The sequence below is a fragment of the Scyliorhinus torazame genome, chromosome 22, assembly GCF_047496885.1.
Source record: "Scyliorhinus torazame isolate Kashiwa2021f chromosome 22, sScyTor2.1, whole genome shotgun sequence".
Classification (NCBI taxonomy): domain Eukaryota; kingdom Metazoa; phylum Chordata; class Chondrichthyes; order Carcharhiniformes; family Scyliorhinidae; genus Scyliorhinus; species Scyliorhinus torazame.
The window spans coordinates 75,053,293-75,076,334 of record NC_092728.1 but is presented as its reverse complement, the minus strand read 5'-3'; the positions used below and the strand labels follow the sequence as shown (position 1 = coordinate 75,076,334).

The 23,042-nt window shown below is 42.1% G+C and overlaps 1 protein-coding gene across 1 annotated transcript; it reads left to right on the top strand.

The window, feature by feature from the left end:
• The first annotated feature begins 5,422 nt into the window (after nt 1-5,422).
• pdcl (phosducin-like) lies at nt 5,423-22,484 on the top strand. Its single transcript, XM_072488378.1, has 4 exons — nt 5,423-5,545; nt 17,098-17,299; nt 19,639-19,820; nt 20,400-22,484. The coding sequence occupies exons 2-4, from the start codon at nt 17,137-17,139 to the stop codon at nt 20,946-20,948; spliced, it is 894 nt and encodes a 297-aa protein (XP_072344479.1). The 5' UTR covers nt 5,423-5,545; nt 17,098-17,136; the 3' UTR covers nt 20,949-22,484.
• Nucleotides 22,485-23,042: the final 558 nt, after the last annotated feature.

Here is a 23,042-nt window from a genome sequence, read left to right as displayed (position 1 = left end):
GCCCGTAGCCTTTGGGACTCCTCCGATCGACTATGGACTTGCTGGAGTGTCGATTAATTTCTCGAATGCATCCGCTCTGGGTTAGTCTGGTTCAGAGGCTCAGCATGTGACTGGGACTCAGCTGGGTCCTGGGATCCAGCAGACCTCCGACTGATGCCTCCCCTGGACGTTCCTGCCTCCACCTGATGTGCATCTTTAACTGTATGGTGCTCACCAGAATGTGCCCCAGAAGCCTGTCCATGACTTTCGCCCACCGAGGTGTGTGACTCTGCGGTGGTGCAGGGTGGGGATGTCAGCCGTGACGAGTTGATGGCGGCACCCTCGGAGTTCTCCTCCGAGGTGTTCTCTATTGGGAAGCAGGGGGAGAGCCCAGCTCGGATGGGCCGGCAACACCGAGTTGCGATCCTGCGGGAGAAATGACATGTGGTCAGTGAGAGAGAAGGATCTTCATTCTGGCATGAACAACTCATCTGTGACAGATCATCTAGGTGGGAGCCGGTGGACCTCACTGCTGCGGCGCAAGCTAATTACGACGTTGGTTATCGATCTGTCCTCGACTACCCCCGCAACCTCCAATGTTCATGGTGCCAAGGGGCTGATGCTAACTCAGCCGTGCGGCCCGTTGGAGGTCGTTGAGCTTTTTGCGGCACTAGGTGGCGGTTCTTCTTGCCACACTCCCCGAGCTGACAGCCCCTGCCTCTGCCTCCCAGGCGGCACTAACGGCCCTGTGGCTCACCCTCCAGCCCCTTCAGGGGAACAGGATGCCCCTCCTTGACTCCACCGCGTCCATTAGTCTGGCCAGGTCGGCATCCCCAAACCATGGAGCTGGTCTTTGCGATGGCATGGCTGCGTGCTGACTGGGGTTTGCTCTGTGGGACCGGTTTAAGTGCTGCTCCCCCTCGTTAGCAGCGAGCTGCCGATGGTGTCCCGGCAAATCACCCGGCGAGTCAGTCATTTGCAGCGTGAAGCCCACGGGGCTCCAATAAGTGGCCTAACTGACGTTGGATAGCGGTGACGGCCTCACCAGTAAGCTGTCGGGAAACCCCAGGCATTTCCCGCTCGCTACCACACTTAAAATAAATTTGGTTAGATCGCGCCCATGCATCATTTTCCAAAACACTTCACAAAGAAAATGGAAGCCAGGTCATAGCAGGGATTAGGAAAAGTGACCAAACGTTTGGTCATTGGGGTGACTTGTGACATGACCTTGAAGCAGGAGAGAGGGAGTTGCAGAGACAGTGCGATTCAAGGCTGGATTTCCAAAGGTTGAAAACTCAGCCACCGACAGGATGAAGAAGGAAATACATAAGTTCGTTGCCAGAGTGTTCAGAGCGTTATGTCTTGTGGTTCTCAGAAGTCCAAAATAATCACACTTTTAGATACAAATGCTGGAATTTTGATGTACTTTTTAGATGACACCATGCATTGCAGACTGATACATTATTGCTCAGTACACAGACTGTAATGTAATAGTGAATGAAGTGACATTCTGAATATATATGTAACCATACACAGGGACATATAGTTTCAAAATCACTTTTACATGTCTCCTTCTGAACCTTCTGCACTCCATTCCCTCAGGTCCAATCCTGACCTTGTGATCAAACTTGCTAGCAAGGGTGGTGCCGTTGTTATCTCTCATACTGACTTCAACCTCGCAGACTCCCTAACGCCCCCTGGACCACAACCCCACCACCGAACACAAAGCCATTGTTTCCAGGACTGTCACTGACTTCATCGCCTCTGGAAATCTTTCCTCCACAGCCACCAACCTCTTGGCCCTACTTTCCCAGCCAAGCTCATATGCAAACTCCAAAGCTAGGACTAGGCTCCCCATTCTGCAACTGGTTCCTCGACTTCCTGATCACAATCAGTAATAAACAACAACACCTCCTCCACGATAGTCCTCAAAACCGTGGCCTTGCAAGCTGCGTACTTAGCCCCTTACTATTTTGTGGCAAAATTTGGCTCCAACTCCATCTACAAGTTTGCTGACGACACGACCGTAGTGGGTTGGATCTCGAACAACGATGAGTCAGAATACAGGTGGGAGATAGAGAACCTCGTGGTGTAATGACAACAATCTCTTCCTCAATGCCAGCAAAACTAAAGAGCTGGTGAGAGACGTCAGGAAGCAAATTACTATACACACCCCTGTCTGCATCAACTGGGCCGAGGTGGAGATGGTTGACAGCTTCAAATTTCTGTCTGCACATCACCAAAAATCTGTCCTGGTCCATCCACGTCCATGCTACAACTTCAGGAAACTGAGGAAATTTGGAATGTCCACATTGACTCTTACCAACTCTTAGAGGTGCACCATAGAAAGCAATCTATCTGGCTGCATCACAGCCTGGTATGGCAACTGCTCGGCCCAGGACCGGAAGAAACTACAGAGAGTCGTGAACACCATGCAATCCATCACACGAACCTGTCTCCCATCCACTCACCCTGTCTACACCTCCCGCTGCCTGGAGAAAGTGTGCAGCATAATCAAAGACCCCTCCCACCCGGCTTACTCACTCTTCCAACTTCTTCAATTGGGCAGGAGATACAGAAGTCTGAGAACACGCACTAACAGATTCAAAAACAGCTTCTTCCCCGCTGTTACCAGACTCCTAAGTGACCCTCTTCTGGACTGGTGGACTTATGTACTGATCTGATCTCTTCACACATCTTCACCTGATGCCTATGTCTATTTATTTACATTGTGTATTTTATGTTTGTCCTATTATGTATTTTCCTTTCATGTACTGAATGATCTGTTTGAGCTGCACACAGAACAATACTTTTCACTGTACTTCGGTACACATGGCAATAAACCAATCCAATCCAAGTCAATCTAATCCAATCCAATCCAAAATCCACGAAGACCGCTCTGGTAGACCCATCATGTTCGCCTGTTCCTGCCGCACAGAACTCATTTCTTCCTACCTTGACTCCATCCTCACGCCCCTTCGGCAGTCTCTCCTCTGATGCCCTACGTCATACGTACAATTTCCAGTTCCCTCGTCCTAACCATCTCTTTTTCACCATGGATGTCCAAGCCCTCTACACCTCCATTCCCCCCACCCACCCACCCCCGCAGCAGGAGAGTCTGAGCACTCTCCTGCTTCTTCCTTGAAAGAGGCCTGAACAATCCTCGTCCACCAATACTCTCCTTCATCTGACTGAACTTGTTCTGTCACTCAATAATTTCTAATTTCACAGCCAGCTTTTTTCCCAGGGTGGAAGACTCAATTACAAGGGGGCACAGGTTCAAGAGGGAAAGTTTAGGGGAGATGTGCAAGGAAAGCTTTTCACGCAGAGCGTGGTGGGTGCCTGGAACATGTTGCCATTGGAGGTGGTGGAGACAGGCAGCAACGTTTAAGATGTACCTTGATAGACACGTGAATGGCAGGGAATGGAGGGATGCAGATCATTTGGGCAATAAATATTTGGAATCTGCACCTTAATGTTGAAAAGGTTATGTGGGGATCGGGCATGGGCCTGGGTGGGGTGCTCATTCAGAGGGTCGGTGCAGATTAGATGGGCCGAATGGCCTCCTTCTGAATTGTAGGGATTCTGTGACTTCTTCCAGCAATAATATAAACAGTTTACCCCCCCCCCCCCCCCCCCCTCCCTCTTCACTTCTGATGAAGAGCCAGACTGGAAACGTTTGCAATTCCTCTCTCCCTCCAGATGCTGCCAGACCTGCTGAGTTTTTATCCAGCATCCTCTGTTGTTTCAGATTCCAGCACCGGCAATCATTCGCTCATTTTAGTTCCAAAATCATGTTGTATTGGAATAATATAACAGTACAACACAGAGGAACAAAGAGTAGCGGCTGGGGGGAGGGGGGTGGGGGGGGGGGGGGGGGGGGGCGGGAGGGTACTGACGAGGCGTTGCAGGTCTGGAGGGGGTTACTGAAATAGGGGAATGTTTCAACAAAAGGATGTGAAATCCCATCCAGAATTAGCAAGAAAATGTGCTGTGGCTTGCTTTTAAAAATTTGGATGGATTTGAATATTCAAACTACTCTTTAAATAAAATATTTAAGTTTAAAAATGTAAAGTTAGCATTTGAAAGAAGGCTGTACATCTGTTTATGTGGAATTGTCCCACTGTACATTACTGCTTCAAATTGTTCTTGTGCATTGTAACTCATCAAATATCTCAGGATCTTATCACGGATTATATCTCTTTAGACCTTACATCAGGGCTTTGATGCAAACTTCATCATCTTCATAATTTAATATGTGGGAAAACACATAGCAAGGCAATGGGGAAATCTGTTGTCAATTGAAATAGCGGCAATTACTTCTGAACGCAATGCATTGTAGCCACCTTGTTTGTACTGAACTATAGTATCAGAATTAAACAGTTGTATCAACCATGTGGTTTAAAATAGAAAAGTTGTTGTTTTCAGGTTCCAACTGGCACAAGGAGATGGGTAAACAGAGCTCAAGATGAAGCAAACCCTTTGAATGCCAAAGATTTGGAAACATGACTGTAATTTATTTTAATATCTTTTGCTACGTACAACTGAGATTCACAATTTCATTAAAAAGTGAAATGAAAATTTTAAGTTTAAAAATCAGCTAATATTTTGCACACAAAATCAATGTGGGTGCCCATCCATTTTTTTTCCAATTAAGGGGCAATGTAACATTCCCAATCCACCTACCCTTTGGGTTGTGGGGGTGAGACCCACGCAGACACAGGTAGAATATGCAAACTCCACATGGACAGTGACCCGGGGACGGGATCGAAACTGGATCCTCTATGCCATGAGGCAGCAGGGCGAACCAATGGGTGCCCATCCATGGCAATAAGGTTCACAGTGGAGTAATTGTTGCAAGCCCAGTCTGTCCACTGCCTCACAGCACCAGGGACCCAGGTTTGATTCCAACCTTGGGTGATTGTGTGGAGTTTGCACATTTTCCCCGCGTCTGCATGGGCTTCCTCCCACAGTCCAAAAATGTGCAGGTTAGGTGGTTTGGCCGTGCTAAGTTGCCCTTAGGTGGGGTTACGGATGTAGGGTGGGGGATTTGGGTCTCAGTCGGGTGCCCTTTCAGAGGATCGGTGCAAACTGGATGGGCCGAATGCAGAGATTGTATTTTTAAAATAAATTTTGGGTACCCAGTCATTTTTCTTCCAAGGGGCAATTTAACATGGCTAATCCACCTAACCAGCACACCTTTGGGTACACAGGAACAATGTGCAAACTCCAAACGGAGAGTGACCCAGGTCTAAGATTCGAACCCTGATCCTCAGCCCCAGTGCTAACCACTGTGCCATGTAGAGATTGTATAACTCCACTCCTCTCAATCGGCCCTGGAGCAAGCTGCGACCCCGCCCACTCCGCGGATGCGCGCGCGCGCGCGCGCGAAGCGTCAGGGACGCGCGCGCGCAAGAGGGTCCGCCCCACAGCTCAGCGCTGACTGGTTGGAGGCGTGGCTGTTCTGTGAGTGGCCGCCGAGGGAGGTCAGACAGCGGACGTCACAATAGGCGGCGGGGGTAATCGGCGAGCGGGTGTCGCGCGCAGTTGGGCGCTGGCGGGGCCGGTAAGGCAGCGGTTAAAATCGGTATTGGGGGGTGGGGAAGGTCGGTCGGGTCAGCCATCTTAAGGCGCCCGGAGAGCGAGGTTACGCGGTTGAAGTGCACGCGTTCTGGACAGGGGGGGCCTTGTTAGACAAGGTTTTGGGGGGGCGGCTCAGCTCCGGCCGCCGCCAACAGGCCTGTTGCCCGGGTGAGTGCCCCCCGCCCCGCCGGATTTGGGGGTCTGGGACATTTGTTCAGGGCTGGAGAGGGGGAGGTGCGGGAACAACATTTGATTCTGCATGTTTATTCCCCAGAAAGATGACCAGGGGTCGTCCACCCGCGACTAATTGCTCTGAGATAGTGGTGAACAGAACCTGTAATGAAAATGTCGATTTGCATCAGATAGGAGTTGCTTTTTTTTAAACGTTTACCATCTGGAAATTTCAGTAATTTAAAGCAGGCATTCAGAGACGTGGATGGGGGCTTCTTTACCTCGTTCTCGGTTTTTGAGTCTTTTGAAATTAAAATCGCTTATTGTCACAAGTAGGCTTCAATGAAGTTACTGTGAAAAGCCCCTAGCTGCCACATTCCGGCGCCTGTTTGGGGAGCCTGGTATGGGAATTGAACCGTGCTGCTGGCCTGCCTTGGTCCGCTTTAAAAGCCAGCTATTTAGCACCGTGTGCTAAACCAGCACCGAATGAAGCCACATTACTGGCTTTTCCAACAAATGATGCAGCCATTGAGGCATTATATACCCACCTAGTCCACAGATGGGTGGCACAGTGGTTAGCACTGCTGCCTCACAGCACCAGGGAACCATGTTTGATTTTGACCTGCACTGTAGGGATTCTATGATTTGACCCACCTAGTCCTTGCTAGCTGGATTGGATTGGATTTGTTTATTGTCATGTGTACCGAGGTACAGTGAAAAGCATTTTTCTGCGAGCAGCTCAACAGATCATAAGTACATGAGAAGAAAAGGGAATAAAAGAAAATACATAATAGGGCAAGACAACATATACAATGTAACTACATAAGCACTGGCATCGGATGAAGCATACAGGGTGTGGTGTTTATGAAATCAGTCCATAAGAGGCTCATTTAGGAGTCTGGTGACAGTGGGGAAGAAGTTGTTTTTGAGTCTGTTTGTGCGTGTTCTCAGACTTCTGTATCTCCTGCCAGTTGGAAGAGTGAGTAAGCCGGGTGGGAGGGATCTTTGATTATACTGCCCGCTTTCCCCAGGCAGCGGGAGGTGTAGATAGAGTCAATGGGTGGGAGGCAGGTTCGTGTGATGAACTGGGCGGTGTTCATGACTCTCTGAAGCTTCTTGTGGTCCTGGGCCGAGCAGTTGCCATACCAGGCTGTGATGCAGCCTGATAGGATGCTTTCTATGGTGCATCTGTAAAAGTTGGTAAGAGTCAATGTGGACATGCCGAATTTCCTTAGTTTCCTGAGGAAGTATAGGCGCTGTTGTGCTTTCTTGGTGGTAGCGTCGACGTGGGTGGACCAGGACAGATTTTTGGAGATGTGCACCCCTAGGAATTTGAAACTGCTAACCATCTCCACATCGGCCCCGTTGATGCTGACAGGGGTGTGTACAGTACTTTGCTTCCAGAAGTCAATTACCCGCTCTTTAGTTTTGCTGGCATTGAGGGAGAGATTGTTGTCGCCGCTACACCACTCCACTAGGTTCTCTATCTCCCTCCTGTAGAATGATGGTTTGTTGGGGGGGGGGGGGGGGGGGGGGGGGGGTGTTGGTTCACTCAGTTGGCTGTTTTGTGATGTGGAGCGATACCAACAGATTGGTTCAATTCCCATACCGGCTGAGGCCTTTTCAACCTTGCCCCTTACTTGAGGTATTGTGACCACCAGTCAGCTCTTTCTCTCAAATGGGAGGAGAGAGCAGCTTATTGTCCTCTGGGACTGTGGTGCCATTTATGAAATGTTGCAGTCAGCCACATTTCCTTGTCTATCTCTGTAGGCCTGCAAGTTTATTTCCCATGAGTGCCAGTCCAATTTCCTTTTCAAAATTGTTGACCGTGGCAGCATGTTCCAGGTCATCACCTCTTGCTGTGTAAAGAAAGTTCTTCCATCATTCCACCACTGAGTCACACCCAGTATCTCATGTCCAAAAGCTCCTCTAGTCTTTATGCCATCAGCTCAGTGAAACCAAATTTCTTTGTCTACCTTATCTTAAACCTGTCATAATCTATACATCTGTATCAAATCAGCCCTCAACCTCCTTTGCTCCATGGAAAACTTATCTGCAAATTTTGCTGTTTATGCTATGACAGACTTGTAAAAGTGTTCAGCTCTGTCATTTTTAAATAGAATGTTAACGGTAGCCAGCATGGGGCATGGTGAGAAAGAATAATAGGGAGGAAGGGTAACAGATGAAGAGAAACAGAATAGCAGGGATCAAAGGGAAAACGTTTATTTGTACTGTGCCATTCATAATCTCAGGACATCTACAGCCAGCTAATTCACAGGTCCAAACGTGATCTGACTTCTCTTTCCCTAATCACCTCGTTCCCACATTTGTTTTTACACTTGAGTGATGGGCTTAACTATATCACCAGAATAAAAATAGTTAAACAAAATTATATCACCAGAAAGGCTGACCTTGCTGTAGAAATTAATATAAATTCTGTTTCGGTATTAATTTCTTTGTTTTGCATTCTCTGGAAACAAGATCGTGTTTTGTTTTTGTTGTTTATTGAATTAGTCCAAACACCAGCTAACAACATTAAATCTTGTTGAAGCTGGAATCAACCCACCCCTATAATCGCCAGCTGTTACTCCCAACCTGATTTTTTTAATATAGTGTTGTGAGCAAATAATCTATTGTCATCCAGTAAAGCATATGAGCAATACATCAACAGCCTATCAATGCACTTTCTTTTAGAGTTCATTGTCATTATGACATAGAAGGAGGCCATTTGGGCCATCACTGGCTCTCTAATAGTGAGTCCCATTCCCCCACCCAATCCCTGTAGTCCTGCAAGTTTGTTTCCCTCGAGCGTCCATCCAATGTCCTTTTGAAATTATTGATCGTCGTTGCTTTTGCCCTTCTCATAGGCAGCGAGTTCCAGGTCATAACCATTATATAAGTGGATCAGTTATACTGTAGATTTTGCATTGATTCAATACTTGTGTTGCATCAAAGCAAAATATGCAGTAGGATCGCAATTTATAACAAACCTTTGCACACTGTTTATTTATCAAAAGAGGTCGGGGAGACCTTGATAATATAATCTTGTACTGTATTTGCTTTGCAGAGCGAATAATAAATGATACCGGGTGGAGGATTTTTCCTTTCGTGTGAGAGACTAGATCTAGGGGACACAATTTAAGGATATTTGAGGTGGTCTCTCCCTTGGAGCATAGTGGGTCGTTGAATTTATTCAAGGACAAGTTAGACAGATTTTTGATGGAAAGGGAGACCAGGGCTATGGGGGAACAGATGGAAAAGTGGAGTTGAGACCACAACCAAATCAGCCATGATCCTATTGAATGGCCTCCACCTGCTCCTAGCTTCCTAAAGCAGTCGTCAATGTTTTGAACTTGAATGTTTAATAATCTTCTGATTTATTGGGGTACCTTTTTCAAAACTGACTGTTTCATTGGCACTTCACTAATAAAAAATCACTTGGCAATGACACTCTAAATGTGTGAAGTACACATGCAAATATCTCGGCGTGAATAAGGGTATTGCATTTTGGCCAAGGCAGCATACACTCATGTAATTGTTTAATTTATAGTATCTGATCATTCGATCGTTTTAGACTGAAGTTCCACTTTTTTGCAACATGTGTTTCAATTCAAAGAATTGGGCATTTTTAAAACTACAAAATGATTGATCAAGATTAGTCTGTATAACACCTTCCCACTCTCAATGCTGCCAAAGTAGGTACTGGTGTTAAATAGCTCCAAGTGGTTAAGTACATTCATTTGGCTTGACTTTATGATTAACCTATTATTCATGAAGGGCCATCTTCTCGACCTTGCCCCTTGCCTGAGGTGTGGTGATCCTCAGGTTAAATCACCACCAGTCAGCACTCCCCCTCAAAAGGGAAAGCAGCCTATATCCATCTGGGACTATTTACTTTATTATTGATGATTGAATAGCTTGGTCACTCCATTAAATCGGGAAATGCTTCCCAATTTGAGGAAGCATTTACACTACAAATATGTCAGGTGTGACACGCTTCCTCCAGGGAAACTTGCTTCACTCTCTTTGGCGCAAAATGAAATTGCTTGTAAATGTAGCTCCTATGCCGTGGTAGCAGTAGTTTGCAGAAATTAAATTTACCTGTTTTGGATTTTCTTTTATTCGTTCATGGGACGTGGGTGTCACAGTCTGTGCCAGCATTTATTGCCCATCCCTAATTGTCCTTGAGGGGGCATTTAAGAGTCAACCACATTGCTGTGGGTCTGGAGTCACATGTAAGCCAGACCAGGTAAGGATGACAGATTCCCTTCCCTCAAGGACATTAGTGAACCATATGGTTTTTTTACGACAATCGACAATGGTTTCATGGTCATCATTAGACTTTTAATTCAAGATTTTTATTGAATTAAAATTTCGCCATCTGCAGTGGCGGGATTTGAATTTGGGTCTCTGGTTTTCTCGTCCAGTGAAAATATCATTAAGCCACCATCTCCCCAATTGCAAGGAGCAGAATAGAAAATGTATTTGTTTCTAGGTAAATGGCATATGTCTCCTATGTCTTTAAAAAAAATACAACTTGATGAAAGGTTAGAATTTTCCCTTTAGCATGATAAGTTCTATGATTACAAATTAATTGAACAATCAAAAATGAAAGTACACTCCACGCGCGAGAAGTGTGTTGTGTGAATGAAGGGAAGGAATTCAATATGTTTGAATATTTAAAAAAAAAAATAAAGTTGCAACATATGACTACGAAACAATAAACAAGTATCATCATTAAGTTTTTCTTAATTGCATAGAGAATAACATTCAACATGTCACAAGATTGCAAGACACTTGGGGATAAACCCTGAGAGTGTTCCACACCCTCAACAACATTCCCAGAGAGATTTTGTGTTTTGATTTTTTTTGCGTGTATTCCTATTATGTTCTATAATTGGAGATTTTGGTTACTTAACCTCCACACAATTTTTTAATATAATTGGAATGTCTATTTATCATTTTATTATTGTTTTTATTTAAAGTGGCACAAGATTAGAGTTGTAATTGTCAGCTGGAAGGAAATTATTATTTTCATTACAAGTTTATTTTCCTAGGTTCTCCTGTGTGTCTGTCATTGTCGGTCAAGGGTTACAGTTAACATTCAAACCCAGAACTGCTGATTTGTCCTCACTAAAATACCATGCTAATTGTCAGCATAAAAGCATGTCTAAATGTTTACATTTAGTTCCATCATTCTGTTTGAGGAACTTTAGTTCATAAATGTGAGGATTTCAAGGTAGATTTTGTTTTGACTGTTCAGAATTGAGCTCACTCTGGTTATTAAAATCTTCTTCTAGGCTGTTTTTAATCCTGCTCATCCGTCTAAGGATATGGTTTATTTGCTGGAAGGGTTTACTCTGCAGTTCTCTAATCTCATTCTGCCAAATTTAAACTATAATCTCTCTCCAAGTACATCCCATGCGGATGCATTTTGAAATTGCTGTCATTTTGGATATTTTCAGAGTTCCTGCTGTTTTTTATTTGTTGAACTATACCAATGACCTCGTGGGGTTTGGAGAAAATATTTTATGGACAGTGAAGAGAAGAAACCAGATTTCTTGAAACATGTGTGAAAATTAGTGTAATGCCTTTGGTATCTTAATGTTGATCTTTAAAATAAAACTGTTAGTGCCACTGTTGAAATAATAGAGGAATTTAATATGTTTGCTACCTTTCATTATAATTTAAAGTTTAAGAAATGTAATTAAAAATTTTCCTTCTTGTCTTTTTTGTTGCTCCCATCTTATAGGTTTGTAGAGCATGCTTTTATAATGTTGTTCTGAGATAGATGTTAGGGCTACAAACCATTTGGCTGAACAGCTGTTCTCCCCCCCCCCCCCCCCCCCCCCTCCCAACCCCACCTGGGTATAATTACAATCAGGTTGTTTCTCAGTAAATGGAAAATCTAGAATATTCTGGTTTTAGGATAATCAATCTGCTGTCAGAAATATATCTGCCAAATTGTAGTCCCAATAATGGTAAAAGCGACTGCACCAGCTGTTGTGTACAGCTTGAATTTAACCCTGTGGTGAATTAAATGTATGCATGTTTAATGTATTGCAAATCGTTGTTTCATTCTATGCATTTCAGATGGCAACCCATCTGCAAGGAGATGAAACTTGTCAATGCTGGAAAAATGATTAAATTCAGGAATATTTGTTTAGTTTTTGACATCCTCATTGGCCTTTCATTGACATGCAGTAGGTCGATAAAGATGGACACCGGATGGCTGTGTTCATATTTCTATGTTCCTGAAGTTAAAGGCTTGTGTGTACTCCAGGAATTTCTGCTGTGTGCATCTAGATATGGAATTGACTCCTCTATAAAGATATCTTCTAGGATTACGATACACAAAGGGAGCCGATGAAGTTTTCTGCTTGTTTGCCTAGTTATCTTCTGTTTTAATGCTTGGAACAAGACTTACGTTACCATTGAAACATATGCCGAGATTTATTCGTTCTTTTGTATAGTTCACCTTCATGATTATAGTCCCAACAAAGGTTTGTAGATGCTTTGTGTAAAAGATTTTTTTTAAGCGAACATTTGTTTATGGCTGTATTTAAGCAGTGAGTGTTTGAAATCAAGCTCTAGTCCATTGATTTGCATCGTGTTACTCATGGACCAGTTCACTGCATCTGTCACAGATGTGTGCACACATGTATTTAAATATTTTCCATCAAAACAAAAAAAGCTGGAAATGTTTTATTTATAGGATGTGAGCAGTCATGTGTTTTTGTCATTGGTGCTCCAATTAGAGTCCTGTAGATTTGAGAAAAAAAATGGTTAGATAATGTCTCATGTGGTTGTTCAGTTGACTCTTCAGGTTGTTTTGTGATTGAATGTCAGGGGGTTATTTCAGTCTTGCTTTGCTTCTGATTACACTGAGCCACCACAGCCAGTGCGGTGGCAATTGAGGACTGGTAAGGGATGGCTTTTATTGTTTTTTGACCAGGTACTACAGAACAGATTTTTAAATGTTTGCTGTTTGTGGACTTTTTTTTTTTTTTAAAGTGCTTTTTGACCAGTATTCTACTATCATTAGATGGCTAGTTGCAAAATACAGTTTAGGATCAATAGTGCACTTGTTACGTTTGTCACGGAAGAACGCTCTTTTGGTGGTTTTGTGTTTGGATGGGTTGGATTGTTAGGTTTGTGTATGGTCATTTGAGTGAGTAAAAGATACACATCCTTCCTTTTGATGCCATATGCTGTGCAGCTTTTTCCAACGAAGGTACTGTTATCCATTGAGCAGATATTGCTGTACATTCTGAAAATGGTGGTTATTCAAGTGGCAGCGATGTCATGCTGTGAGCTATACGTTCTAACATCTTTGTAATTTTCAGTCACCTTTTTGACTTGTTTAACCTGTTTGACATCCTGGAAAGTGGCGGTGGCTAGCTAACAGGATATAACAAATGGTGTGCAGCAGGGATCCATGCTGGGGCTTCAACTTTTTTACAATTTTTATAAATGGTTTGGATGAAGGGACCGATGCTGTTAACTTTGCCGACGACACAATGATAGGTAGAAAAGTAAATTGTGAAGAAGACGTAAAGACTGTAAAGTGACATAGATAGGTTAAGTGAGTGGGAAAAGATCTTGCAAATGGAGTATAATGTGGGCAACTTTTGAGTGGTCTATTTTGACAGGAAGGATAGAAAAGAAGCAAATCATGTAACTGGTGAGAGATTGAGGGACCCGATTGCTCTAGTGCATAAATCACAAATGCAGATGCACCATTTAATTCAAAATGCTAATAGAATGTTGTTGTTTATTGTAGTTCAGTTTTGCAGGAGCACAGTGTACATTATTGGTCTCCTTATTTAAGGAAAAATGTGTTGGAAGCAGTTCAGAGAAGGTTTACTGGACTAATTCCAGGAATGAGTGGGGGTTGGAGAGGTTAGGTTTGTATCCGCTGGAGTTTAGAAGAGTAAGAGGTGACTTGATTGGAACCTTTAAGATCCTGAGGGATATTGACTGACAGGATGAACGTGGAAAGGATGTTTCCTCTTGTGAGAGAACCTGGAACAGGGGGTCACTCTTCCTCAAAAAGCCGTGGAAGCAGAGTCTTTGAATATTTTTAAGGTAGAACTAGAACTTTAAGGTAACAAGGAAGGGAGTGAAAGGTTATCGTGGGGGGAGGCGGGAATGTGGTTACAGCCAGATCAGTCAAATCTACTCCCTCGTACATTGATTATGTATATCCTTGTCTGCTGCAGACCGAGCAATAGTCAGAAGTTAATTGGGGTCTTTCATTTGAAACGCAATTCATCTATTAGAAGATGCACAACTGTAGAAAAGAGTTTAGAATAAAATCCAAAATATTTTATTCCCTTATTTTATAGTTTGTATTCTGTATGTTTCAAAGTGGTTGGTTTCAGCATCATGCATGTTTTAGCCATTCAGTAGCCTCGAGTTCAGCATTGTCCAGAGGATTCTTCATGAGTCAGCAGGCATCATGATTTGCCCCTCAGCTTCCCACCCCACATGTAAAATAGTTGAGTTTGCACTGGCAAGAAATTAATTACTCTTAAAGCCTAGTCACGAGGAAACATGGTAGCTTGTGCACAACACAGGCCTACAAACAATAGTGACAAAAGTGACCAATGATCTAAGTTAATTAAGTTTTAGTTGAAGGATAAAGTTGGCTACGATAGCAGAACGACTCTCTGCTTTTCAGCGAATGCTGCCAAAGGATCTCCCTGTAGAGAGCAGGGACGATCTCCAATTAATGTCTTCTCCAAATTATACTTCTGACAGTGCATATAGTGAGTTTAATGCCATGATCTCCTGACTCGGTTGCAAATGTGCTACCACTGAACCAACCAAGGGTATTGCTATGAATTGGGAGGCTGGGGAATAATTGGGCTAGGGAGCAAAGATGTAATTCAATATCAATTCTGAAGTCATTACTATATTTCCATAATGAATCGTGAATATGCAATTCTAGATGTAGTAGTAAAAACTGAACTTTACAAATATAGACATGTTAATTACGTGTAATAGCTTTTGGATGTCTAAAACCACAAATGATGTCTGTATTGTGGAGAGCTGAGAGTGCTCTAATGGACTCTGCGCATGTACTAGAGTACCTGGACTGGTCAGAATAAATACATCATATAGCCTGGTGCAAATTATTAAGTGGCAGATGGTTCTGGATTTGAGTCTGTTCATTTACAGGATGTGAACTGCTGGCAGAGAGGAAAATGATGACAAAATCTTGTTTGCGTGTTAATTTTTGCATAACTCCCATCAGTCACCATAAATGGTCACATGATGCTGGCATCATTTAGTCTCGCCTAAATGCATCACCCTTTGTCTGAAAACTTTTGGATGAATTGCATTGCAAAAATATGAAACTGAAATGTGTGATTGATTTTCTCATGAGTTGGGAGGCAGGCCAGTTGATAGTCAATGAAGTAGGTTATCCACTTTAGGTTCAATTGGGATTTTTTGGGGGTTCCTGTTAAAACTCAATTGCATATTACCAGGTGTAAAATCTGCCATGATCTGATGCAGTTAGGCATTCATTTAAAAAATATATATATTCCTAGGTATATTTAAGTGTGGCAACATGATACAGTTGAAATGGGTTTATCACGGAAAATAAACATTTTTAATCCGTGCCAATCCACCATCTGTGGATTGAGAGTAACCTTGTTTTCAATGAGTGAAAATGGCTTCATAAAACTAAATGGAGCAATTTGCTATTTACATGCAAGTCAGTTTCTTCGTAAATTTAAACACTTGTGGAATTTAGAGCATGCCCAAAAGGAAGCTGAATTTTTAGAGGCTCCTTGAAGACACTGGTATTAGCAGGAACTTGCAATAGTGATTGAGTCATCCTGGGCATTCTCTGTTTAGTGGGTGGCACTAGCATTTGACATGATGTTGTTTTGAACGAATGCAAAAGATCTCATCAGTTTGAACTGAATAGAACCTGCACTTAAAATTCTTTGCATGAGTTATGCTAATCTCGAACAAATTGCATCAAAAAAAAAGCACAGCCGATCAGGAGCTCTACCCTGTGGCACCTTATTTAAGTGGACCCAACTACAAGTTTAAGTGGCAGGTATCCTGCCTCCAGTTTGTGTTTTGAATTAATAAGTGTTGCACCAAGGGTTTAATGGTAAGATGGGTAAGCATTCTTAGTGCTTGAATTTTAAAATATCTGAAAGAAAAGGTCGATTGACTGGCATTGGTAAGGGAGATCCCAGTTTTGGTGTATTTTGATTAGATCGGGCGAAAAGAGACGGGCGGGGGAAGGTAGGTGAGTCCACAACTAGGCACTATACCTTAATTGCCACGGTTATATTAAGGTTGTATTTACCTTCACCTCGGTCTTTTAGGTGAATAGGTTTGTAATTTCCTTTGGGAATCTAGTAGAAGCATAACCAGCAAATGCAAAATTTGGTTGCACAGCGCCTCTTCTAATAGTGATAACCGCTTGTAACCTGCATCCATTTTATGCTTGGCCAATATACCGTTACGTTTCTACTTTCTGTAGCAATCACCATTGTGTTGGATTCGACTTAATAGTGTGTTAGCTGAAGAACGGATATTGTATTTGAAGCACGTTCTGTTGGTGCGTGTTGTTTAGCTATACACGTGATTTATGCCATATTATTTACTAGGATTTTGCCAGGTCCGAAGATTTAAGCTATGAAAAATATTAGATAGGCTGGCATTGTTTTCCTTGGACCAGAGGAGGCTGAAGGTTGACTTAATTGAAGTGCATTAAGTCATGAAGGATTTTCAGAGTAAATAGGGCTAACCTTGTTTTCCTTAGCAGAGAGGTCAAAAACCAGATTTAAAGTAATTGGTAGAAGGTGGTAGAGACTGAAAACTCTCGGTCTGAATTTTATGAGAGAGGCAGAAACTTCCACTATGTTTTAAAAAGTACATAGATATCTACTTGAGCAATGAATTGCAATGCTGCGGACTTCATGCAGGTACGTGGGATTAAGCTGGGTGGCTCTTTGATAACATAGAGCCTTGTGATTTCCATGTGTGTTTATAGTACCTTCTGACCACTCGGATCTTTTACGGAGGGCATTGAGAAACACTTTCAGAAATCAGTTTGATTCAAAATTGTGGAATGCAGATGTAAACTAAGACTTATTATTACTTTTACAATTATTAATAAAATCAGATTTAACAATGAAAATGATTTGGAAGACAAATTTGAAATTATTGATCATATGCAAGCGTGAACAGAAGATGTTATTGTCTTAACCTTCTGCCGTAACTATTTGTGAAAATTAGCATGTTTACAGTAGCTTCATTGTTTTCCAAGTTTCCTTAGAACACTTTACCTAAATAATATTGATATGATGGTTCATTTCTTTGTTTCTCTTCTAGATAATTTTTTGACTTTGTTGGTCTGAATCACTGGTTACAATGACTACATTGGACGACAAGATTCTTGGAGAAAAGCTCCAATACTATTACAGCAGCAGTGAGGATGAAGACAGTGATCGTGATGAGAATGAACGAAAGACCGTCAGAAATCCTGGAATTTCGGTGGACCTAGAAGTCCGAGAGCGTAGTGCCATCAACACAGGTACTAGATAAGAAATTTTGGTGGCGAGCAGGAAATGTTTGCTATCAAAATATTTCAGACTTTTTGGTTGAAGGACTCATATTTTTAAATATTTCAAACATTGTTTTCCCCTAAAGCAAGAATAAACACCAAAAATTGACGATACCAGGTTTGATACCATTATATTCAGTAAAGTACTTAAACATGATTGTCACTCCTTCTGTTAAATTTCCAGGCTAAGATTTCCTTCATTCACTAATTGTATTAAAGTGGTAAACATGAATGGGAGGCCAACTAGAAGAGTAATTGGATTTCGGGATTGCAAAGTTAGTTGTTAGGATTTTAGCGACAGGTGGGATGCAGGCAGTGTGGTGTGAAAGTAGGCCAGGAAGAGGCTCTAGTGTTAAAGATAGTGAACTTGTTTAATTTGAGACCGAACTTGTTTAATTTGAGACTATGCTAGAGAGAACAAGTTATCTATGGCCAGGGCATGCATTCATTGCAGAATGATGGCTTTGGTCTTGCTAATTTTTTAAATATTTGTTCAGGGGATGGGGGCGTTACTGGCCGGACTAGCATTTATTGCCCATCCCTAATTGCACTTGAACTGAGTGGCTTGCCATTTCAGAGGGCTTTTAAGAGTCAACCACATTGCTGTGGATCTGGAGTCACATGTAGACAGATTTCCTTCCCTAAAGAACATCAGCGAACCAGATGGATTTTTATGACAATTGACAATGGTTTCATAGTCGTCCAGATTTTTACTGCCGTGGTGGGATTTGAATCCAAGTCCCCAGAATATTACCCTGAGTTTCTGGGTTACTAATCCAGTGACAATACTACTATGCTGCCGCCTCCCCACTATCTCTAATAATTTAATTAGAAGAATTTGCTCATCTAAAACCAAATTTTGAACAAGTAATCTTGGCAGTAGGCATTGGAGAGTTTATGGGGAAGTAGATGTTATCTGTTTACAAACCGAACCTGCGACCCAATCTGCAAATGATATCACCAAGGGCCAGACTGCGGATTAGGTGGGGGTTTATGGCAAGGTTCAATCTTCCTGGGATTCTGAAGGTGACAATGCAGGTGTGGGAAGAGAAACAATTGGTAGAAAATCTCTGGTGGTGATTCAGTAGTCAATACTGGAACCAGCAAAGGCTCCACAGAGCTGAATAACAGAGGTGAGGTGTTGGAGGAGGACGCTGGGGTGAAAAGTGCCAAAAGCCACTGGTAGGTTGAGGAAAGATAACATGCCACAAGTGGTGTTAAAGGATATCATTCCTGAATTTGGTTTGTGACTGAACATGGAGGGAAATGCAGGAACCTACTTGTGTACATTCAAATGTGGGGCCTCTTGACACTTTCTCTGTAAGCTCTGTATCTTCCTTTGCTTCAAACATTCATCTGTTCCTTCAAAAGATGCAATGGTCTCCATTGCAATTTCTGTAGCTTTCAGCTTAAAACGTTTGCTTTGGCTGGTTGCAGTTAACACTGCAGCAAGTGTAAGGTTACTTAGGAGAGTACCTCCTTTAGCAGCTTTCTGCCTCTGATAAATAGAATAACATGAAAGGCAGAATTGAACTGCACCCAATGAGACCTAACATCACTTTCAAAAATAAAATTCTGCAGTTATACCGCAGATTCCACCTTGATCAATCTTTAAAATGACATACACTGCTGTGGAAGTCATCCACAAATTTTATGGTAAATAATTTTGATAGTTTCATGATACTGCAAAATGCAAAAGGTTGATGCTCATAGCGTTGAAACTCCGATCCTTCCTGTGCCATCATTTATTATAGATTTAGAATTTGATAAATGCAATATACCAGCCGAACATCTTCAGTCCATGGTCAAAACAAATTTTGCGTTATTAACAAAAACGTTGTATATAGCATATTTTAAAATACAGATTCCATTAATTCTGAGTGTTCCTGTGCACCACTTGAGTCTATAGTCAAATAATAAATAGGTATCAACAAAAACATGTCATTACTGGATCCCACAGTAGTTCATTGTTTCTCACTAGTGCATCAGGCTGAGTTTATTTTGAAAAGAGAGAATACATTTACAAATTAATGAAATGGACAGCTCAGGAGTTCTTTGAAACATACTTGTATTATAATTTGTAATAGACTTCAATTAGATATTAGGCTAGAATGAATTTTCGAAGCTACTTGTGAAAAGGATTCATTAACCTCCTGTAATAACGGAGAAGCATTGAACGCACATTAGACTTTTCTCCGTTCATTTAGTAAATTATGAAGGTTATGCCCTCTGGCGTTTGCCTCATACTTGCTGTCCAGCAAATGCTTTTATTTTATTGATCGCCGTTGTGTTTGTTCCTCTTTGTGCAGGCCCTAAAGGAGTGATAAATGACTGGCGCCGGTTCAAGCAGCTCGAAACAGAACAGCGTGCAGAGCAGCGCCGGGAGGTACGGAAACTCATCAAGAGACTCTCAATGAGTTGTCGGTCTCATTTGGATGAAGAGAAAGACCAGCAGAAGCAGAGAGTAATCCAGGACAAGATCAATGGAAAGGTTAATTTTGTGATATGTAACTTGTCAATGAGGGAACAGAGGGCTGTGGAAATATCAAACACAATGAAGAGAACTGGATCGAGCTCTGAAGCATAAATGTGCAGAAAGTTTGCCAAAATGAAATACTAATTGTGGAAGGTCATAGTGTGTTTTTATTTTTAAAAAGGAAATTGATTAAAATAGGCTTTACTAATCATTCCATTTTTTATTTTAGAGTAACTTGACTAAAGTAAAAATCCAGTAACAAGAGAAATTTTTCAGTTTGTGAAATATTTTTTAATTTTAAAGTTCCTTGTGTATGTGTGTATATTGTAGGTATTTGTTCTGACCATCGATGCTAATGTTGTTGGATCCGGATAAAGTAACTAAGGCTGCGATTCCCCGATCTGGGTTCACCCCACTCAGCCAGCGAGAATGGAGAATTTGGTGCTCAGCCAAAAACTCCATTCACTGCATCGGGACTGGAGAAACCCACCTGTGTGAACGGACAAAGAATTCCAGCCTAAAATTGAGAAATACGTATTTGCACTCGCAGTGTGCAAGTTCAAATCTAATCTTTTGTGGATTTTTGTACTGTAGATGACTATGAAAGAGTGCAATATGTTGCATGAAAGGGATGATGAAGAATTTTTGGAGCAGTACAGGAAGCAGCGGATGGAGGAAATGAGGGAACATCTGTACAGTGGAAAGCGCTTTGAAGAGATCTTTGAACTGGGCAGCTCACAAGCCTTCCTGGACACAATCGACAAAGAGGAAAAGAATACCCTCATAATGGTGCATATCTATGAAGATGACCATCCTGGATGTGAAGCCATGAATGGGTGCCTGATCTGTCTAGCTACAGAATATCCGGTTGTGAAATTCTGCAAAGTCCGCAGTTCTGTCATTGGAGCCAGTGCAAGATTCACTGGTAATGCCTTGCCTGCTCTGCTAGTCTACAAATGCGGAGATTTGATTGGCAACTTTGTGCGCATCACTGACCAACTTGGATTTGACTTCTTTGCAGTAGATTTGGAGGCGTTTTTGCGCGAGTATGGTGTGCTGCCAGAGAAAGATGTGGTGTCACCCACATCCATTCAGAGTGCTTCGGTGTCTCGTAGTGATGATAGTGACCTGGAAGTTGACTAATAACAAAAGAGCTGTATAAGTTAGTGGTTCAGGACGGTCATTATTGAGGCTTAGTTTATTTCTAGAGCAAATTCAAAGCAAATTATTATTTTTTTTAGAAAGTGGACAGCACCTAAATTATTACATGGACCACTGATTTGAGGTAGTGCCTGTTTTTAATTTTTACACAAGCTCTCCCTTAGCATTGTATGTTAATCAGGCCACCATATGTTTTGTTCTTGCCCCAGTTAGCCTCCTGCGGGTGGCGCGGTGGTTAGCACTGCTGTCTCACAGTGCTGCGGACCCGGCCCCAGGTCACTGTCCATGTGGAGTTTGCACATTCTCCCTGTGTTGTGTGGGTCTCGCCCCCACAAACCATCAAAGATGTGTAGGGTGGGTGGATTGGTCATGCTAAATTGCCCCTTAATTGGAAAAAAATAATCAATTGTGCGCTTTCAATTTATAAAAGAAAATCGTTAGCCTCTGACCAATGTCCTGTAATTTTAGTCACAATTCCATTTTCTTCCTGCAGCCCTGTCAGCATCAGAGCTGTTACTAATACGAGAACAACATGAAACATTCCAATGTGTTTACTGTAGAAAATATTTGCTTTGGAGTGGTTCTAAGATGTTATCGGAAATGTTCTTTGCAACAAAACTCTTTTAAGTCAAGCTATGCATTTGTGGAAGCTATGCTAAATATACAGTTAGATTAATACTGATGATTGCAAATAATGAAAATCTGAAGGCATGTTTAGTTTCTGGACATCTGGGTATATCTTACTGAAGGAGATGTACTGTAGCACTGTATCTAATTTTCTTTGTATTTTTGTTTTTCCAAATTTGGCTTTTCTGATAAACTTTCTGACAAAATCTGCTTTCCTGCTACTCTGTGAGGGCTTTAGTTCTTTGTAATCAAAGCAGAATGTTACAAACGAAGCTCTTTTTCTGACAAATTCTTAGATAGTGATCCAATCTCTCCATAACTGTTAGTTACCTCCATTGCTAAGACCTCCTTTCTACCACCTTGTTTCCTTTTATTTGTGTAGTTCCAGAATCTTTCATGCAATGCTGTGATTTGTAATGAATTTACTTTGAGGACCTCTTCGTATAAAAGCAAATAGTTTACATTCTTCCTAAACTTCACATTTCTGTTTCCTTAATTATATCTACATACAAAAGTTGATTAATTTCTGTTAGTTATACTGTGAGGCATGATTGTTCATAAGTTACATTATTTGCATGAAGTTTAAATAAGCACCAAATTTCCAATAAATGTAGCACTTGTGTTGAGGTGCTCAATCGAATGGTAACTATCAGATTTTATAGGCGTTTTTAAAGAGTTATTATTTGTGTGCCTAGCATTTGTAATTCTGAAAGTATATTTAGTTTTAAATGTCCCCAAATGATGGGTAGTTATTGTGTAATGTCTAACTGCAACTTTTGTAATATTGCTTCCTGTGAACACATTGTATTTTTAATAGTTCCAATTACAAAGGAAAAGAAATGTGCTTCTTTTTCCATTGTCTCCTAATCTAATAAAAAATAAGTGACATCAGATTGTCTGTTCATTTACGGTAATTTGAGCACTCCTTAACATAGGTTTTTAGCATATGTCCCACGTTTTCTCTGGTCAGCTGCCCTGACTTTGTTTTGGGGCGGCACGGTAGCACTGTTGCTTCACAGCTCCAGGGTCCCAGATTCGATTCCCGGCTTGGGTCACTGCCTGTGTGGAGTGTGCGCGTTCTCCCCGTGTCTGTGGGTTTCCTCCAGGTGCTCCGGTTTCCTCCCACAAGTCATGAAAGACGTGCTGTTAGGTAATTTGGACATTCTGAATTCTCACTCTGTACCCGAACAGGTGCCAGAATGTGGCGACTAGGGGGTTCTCACAGTAACTCCATTGCCTTGTTAATGTAAGCCTACTTGAGACAAAGATTATTATTATTAAATGAGTCTTGTGCACTGAAATGAAAAGTAGTTCATGGTTTTATCTCGCTTTTGAAAGCATTTAACTTCACTGGGGTGTAATTGCAATGGCTCTTGGGTGCCTTGTCTAGCTGTGGATTGAGGTGTGGTCTTTGATGGTGAATGTTAGCAGACTGACCATCACTTAACA

Bases quoted from the DNA above. Each gene is read 5' to 3' on its own strand.
- pdcl (XM_072488378.1), top strand. From the start codon at position 17,137: ATGACTACATTGGACGACAAGATTCTTGGAGAAAAGCTCCAATACTAT. The intron at 17,300-19,638 runs GTACTAGATAAG...CTCTTTGTGCAG, and splicing joins GCGTAGTGCCATCAACACAG to GCCCTAAAGGAGTGATAAAT. The intron at 19,821-20,399 runs GTTAATTTTGTG...TTTGTACTGTAG, and splicing joins AGGACAAGATCAATGGAAAG to ATGACTATGAAAGAGTGCAA.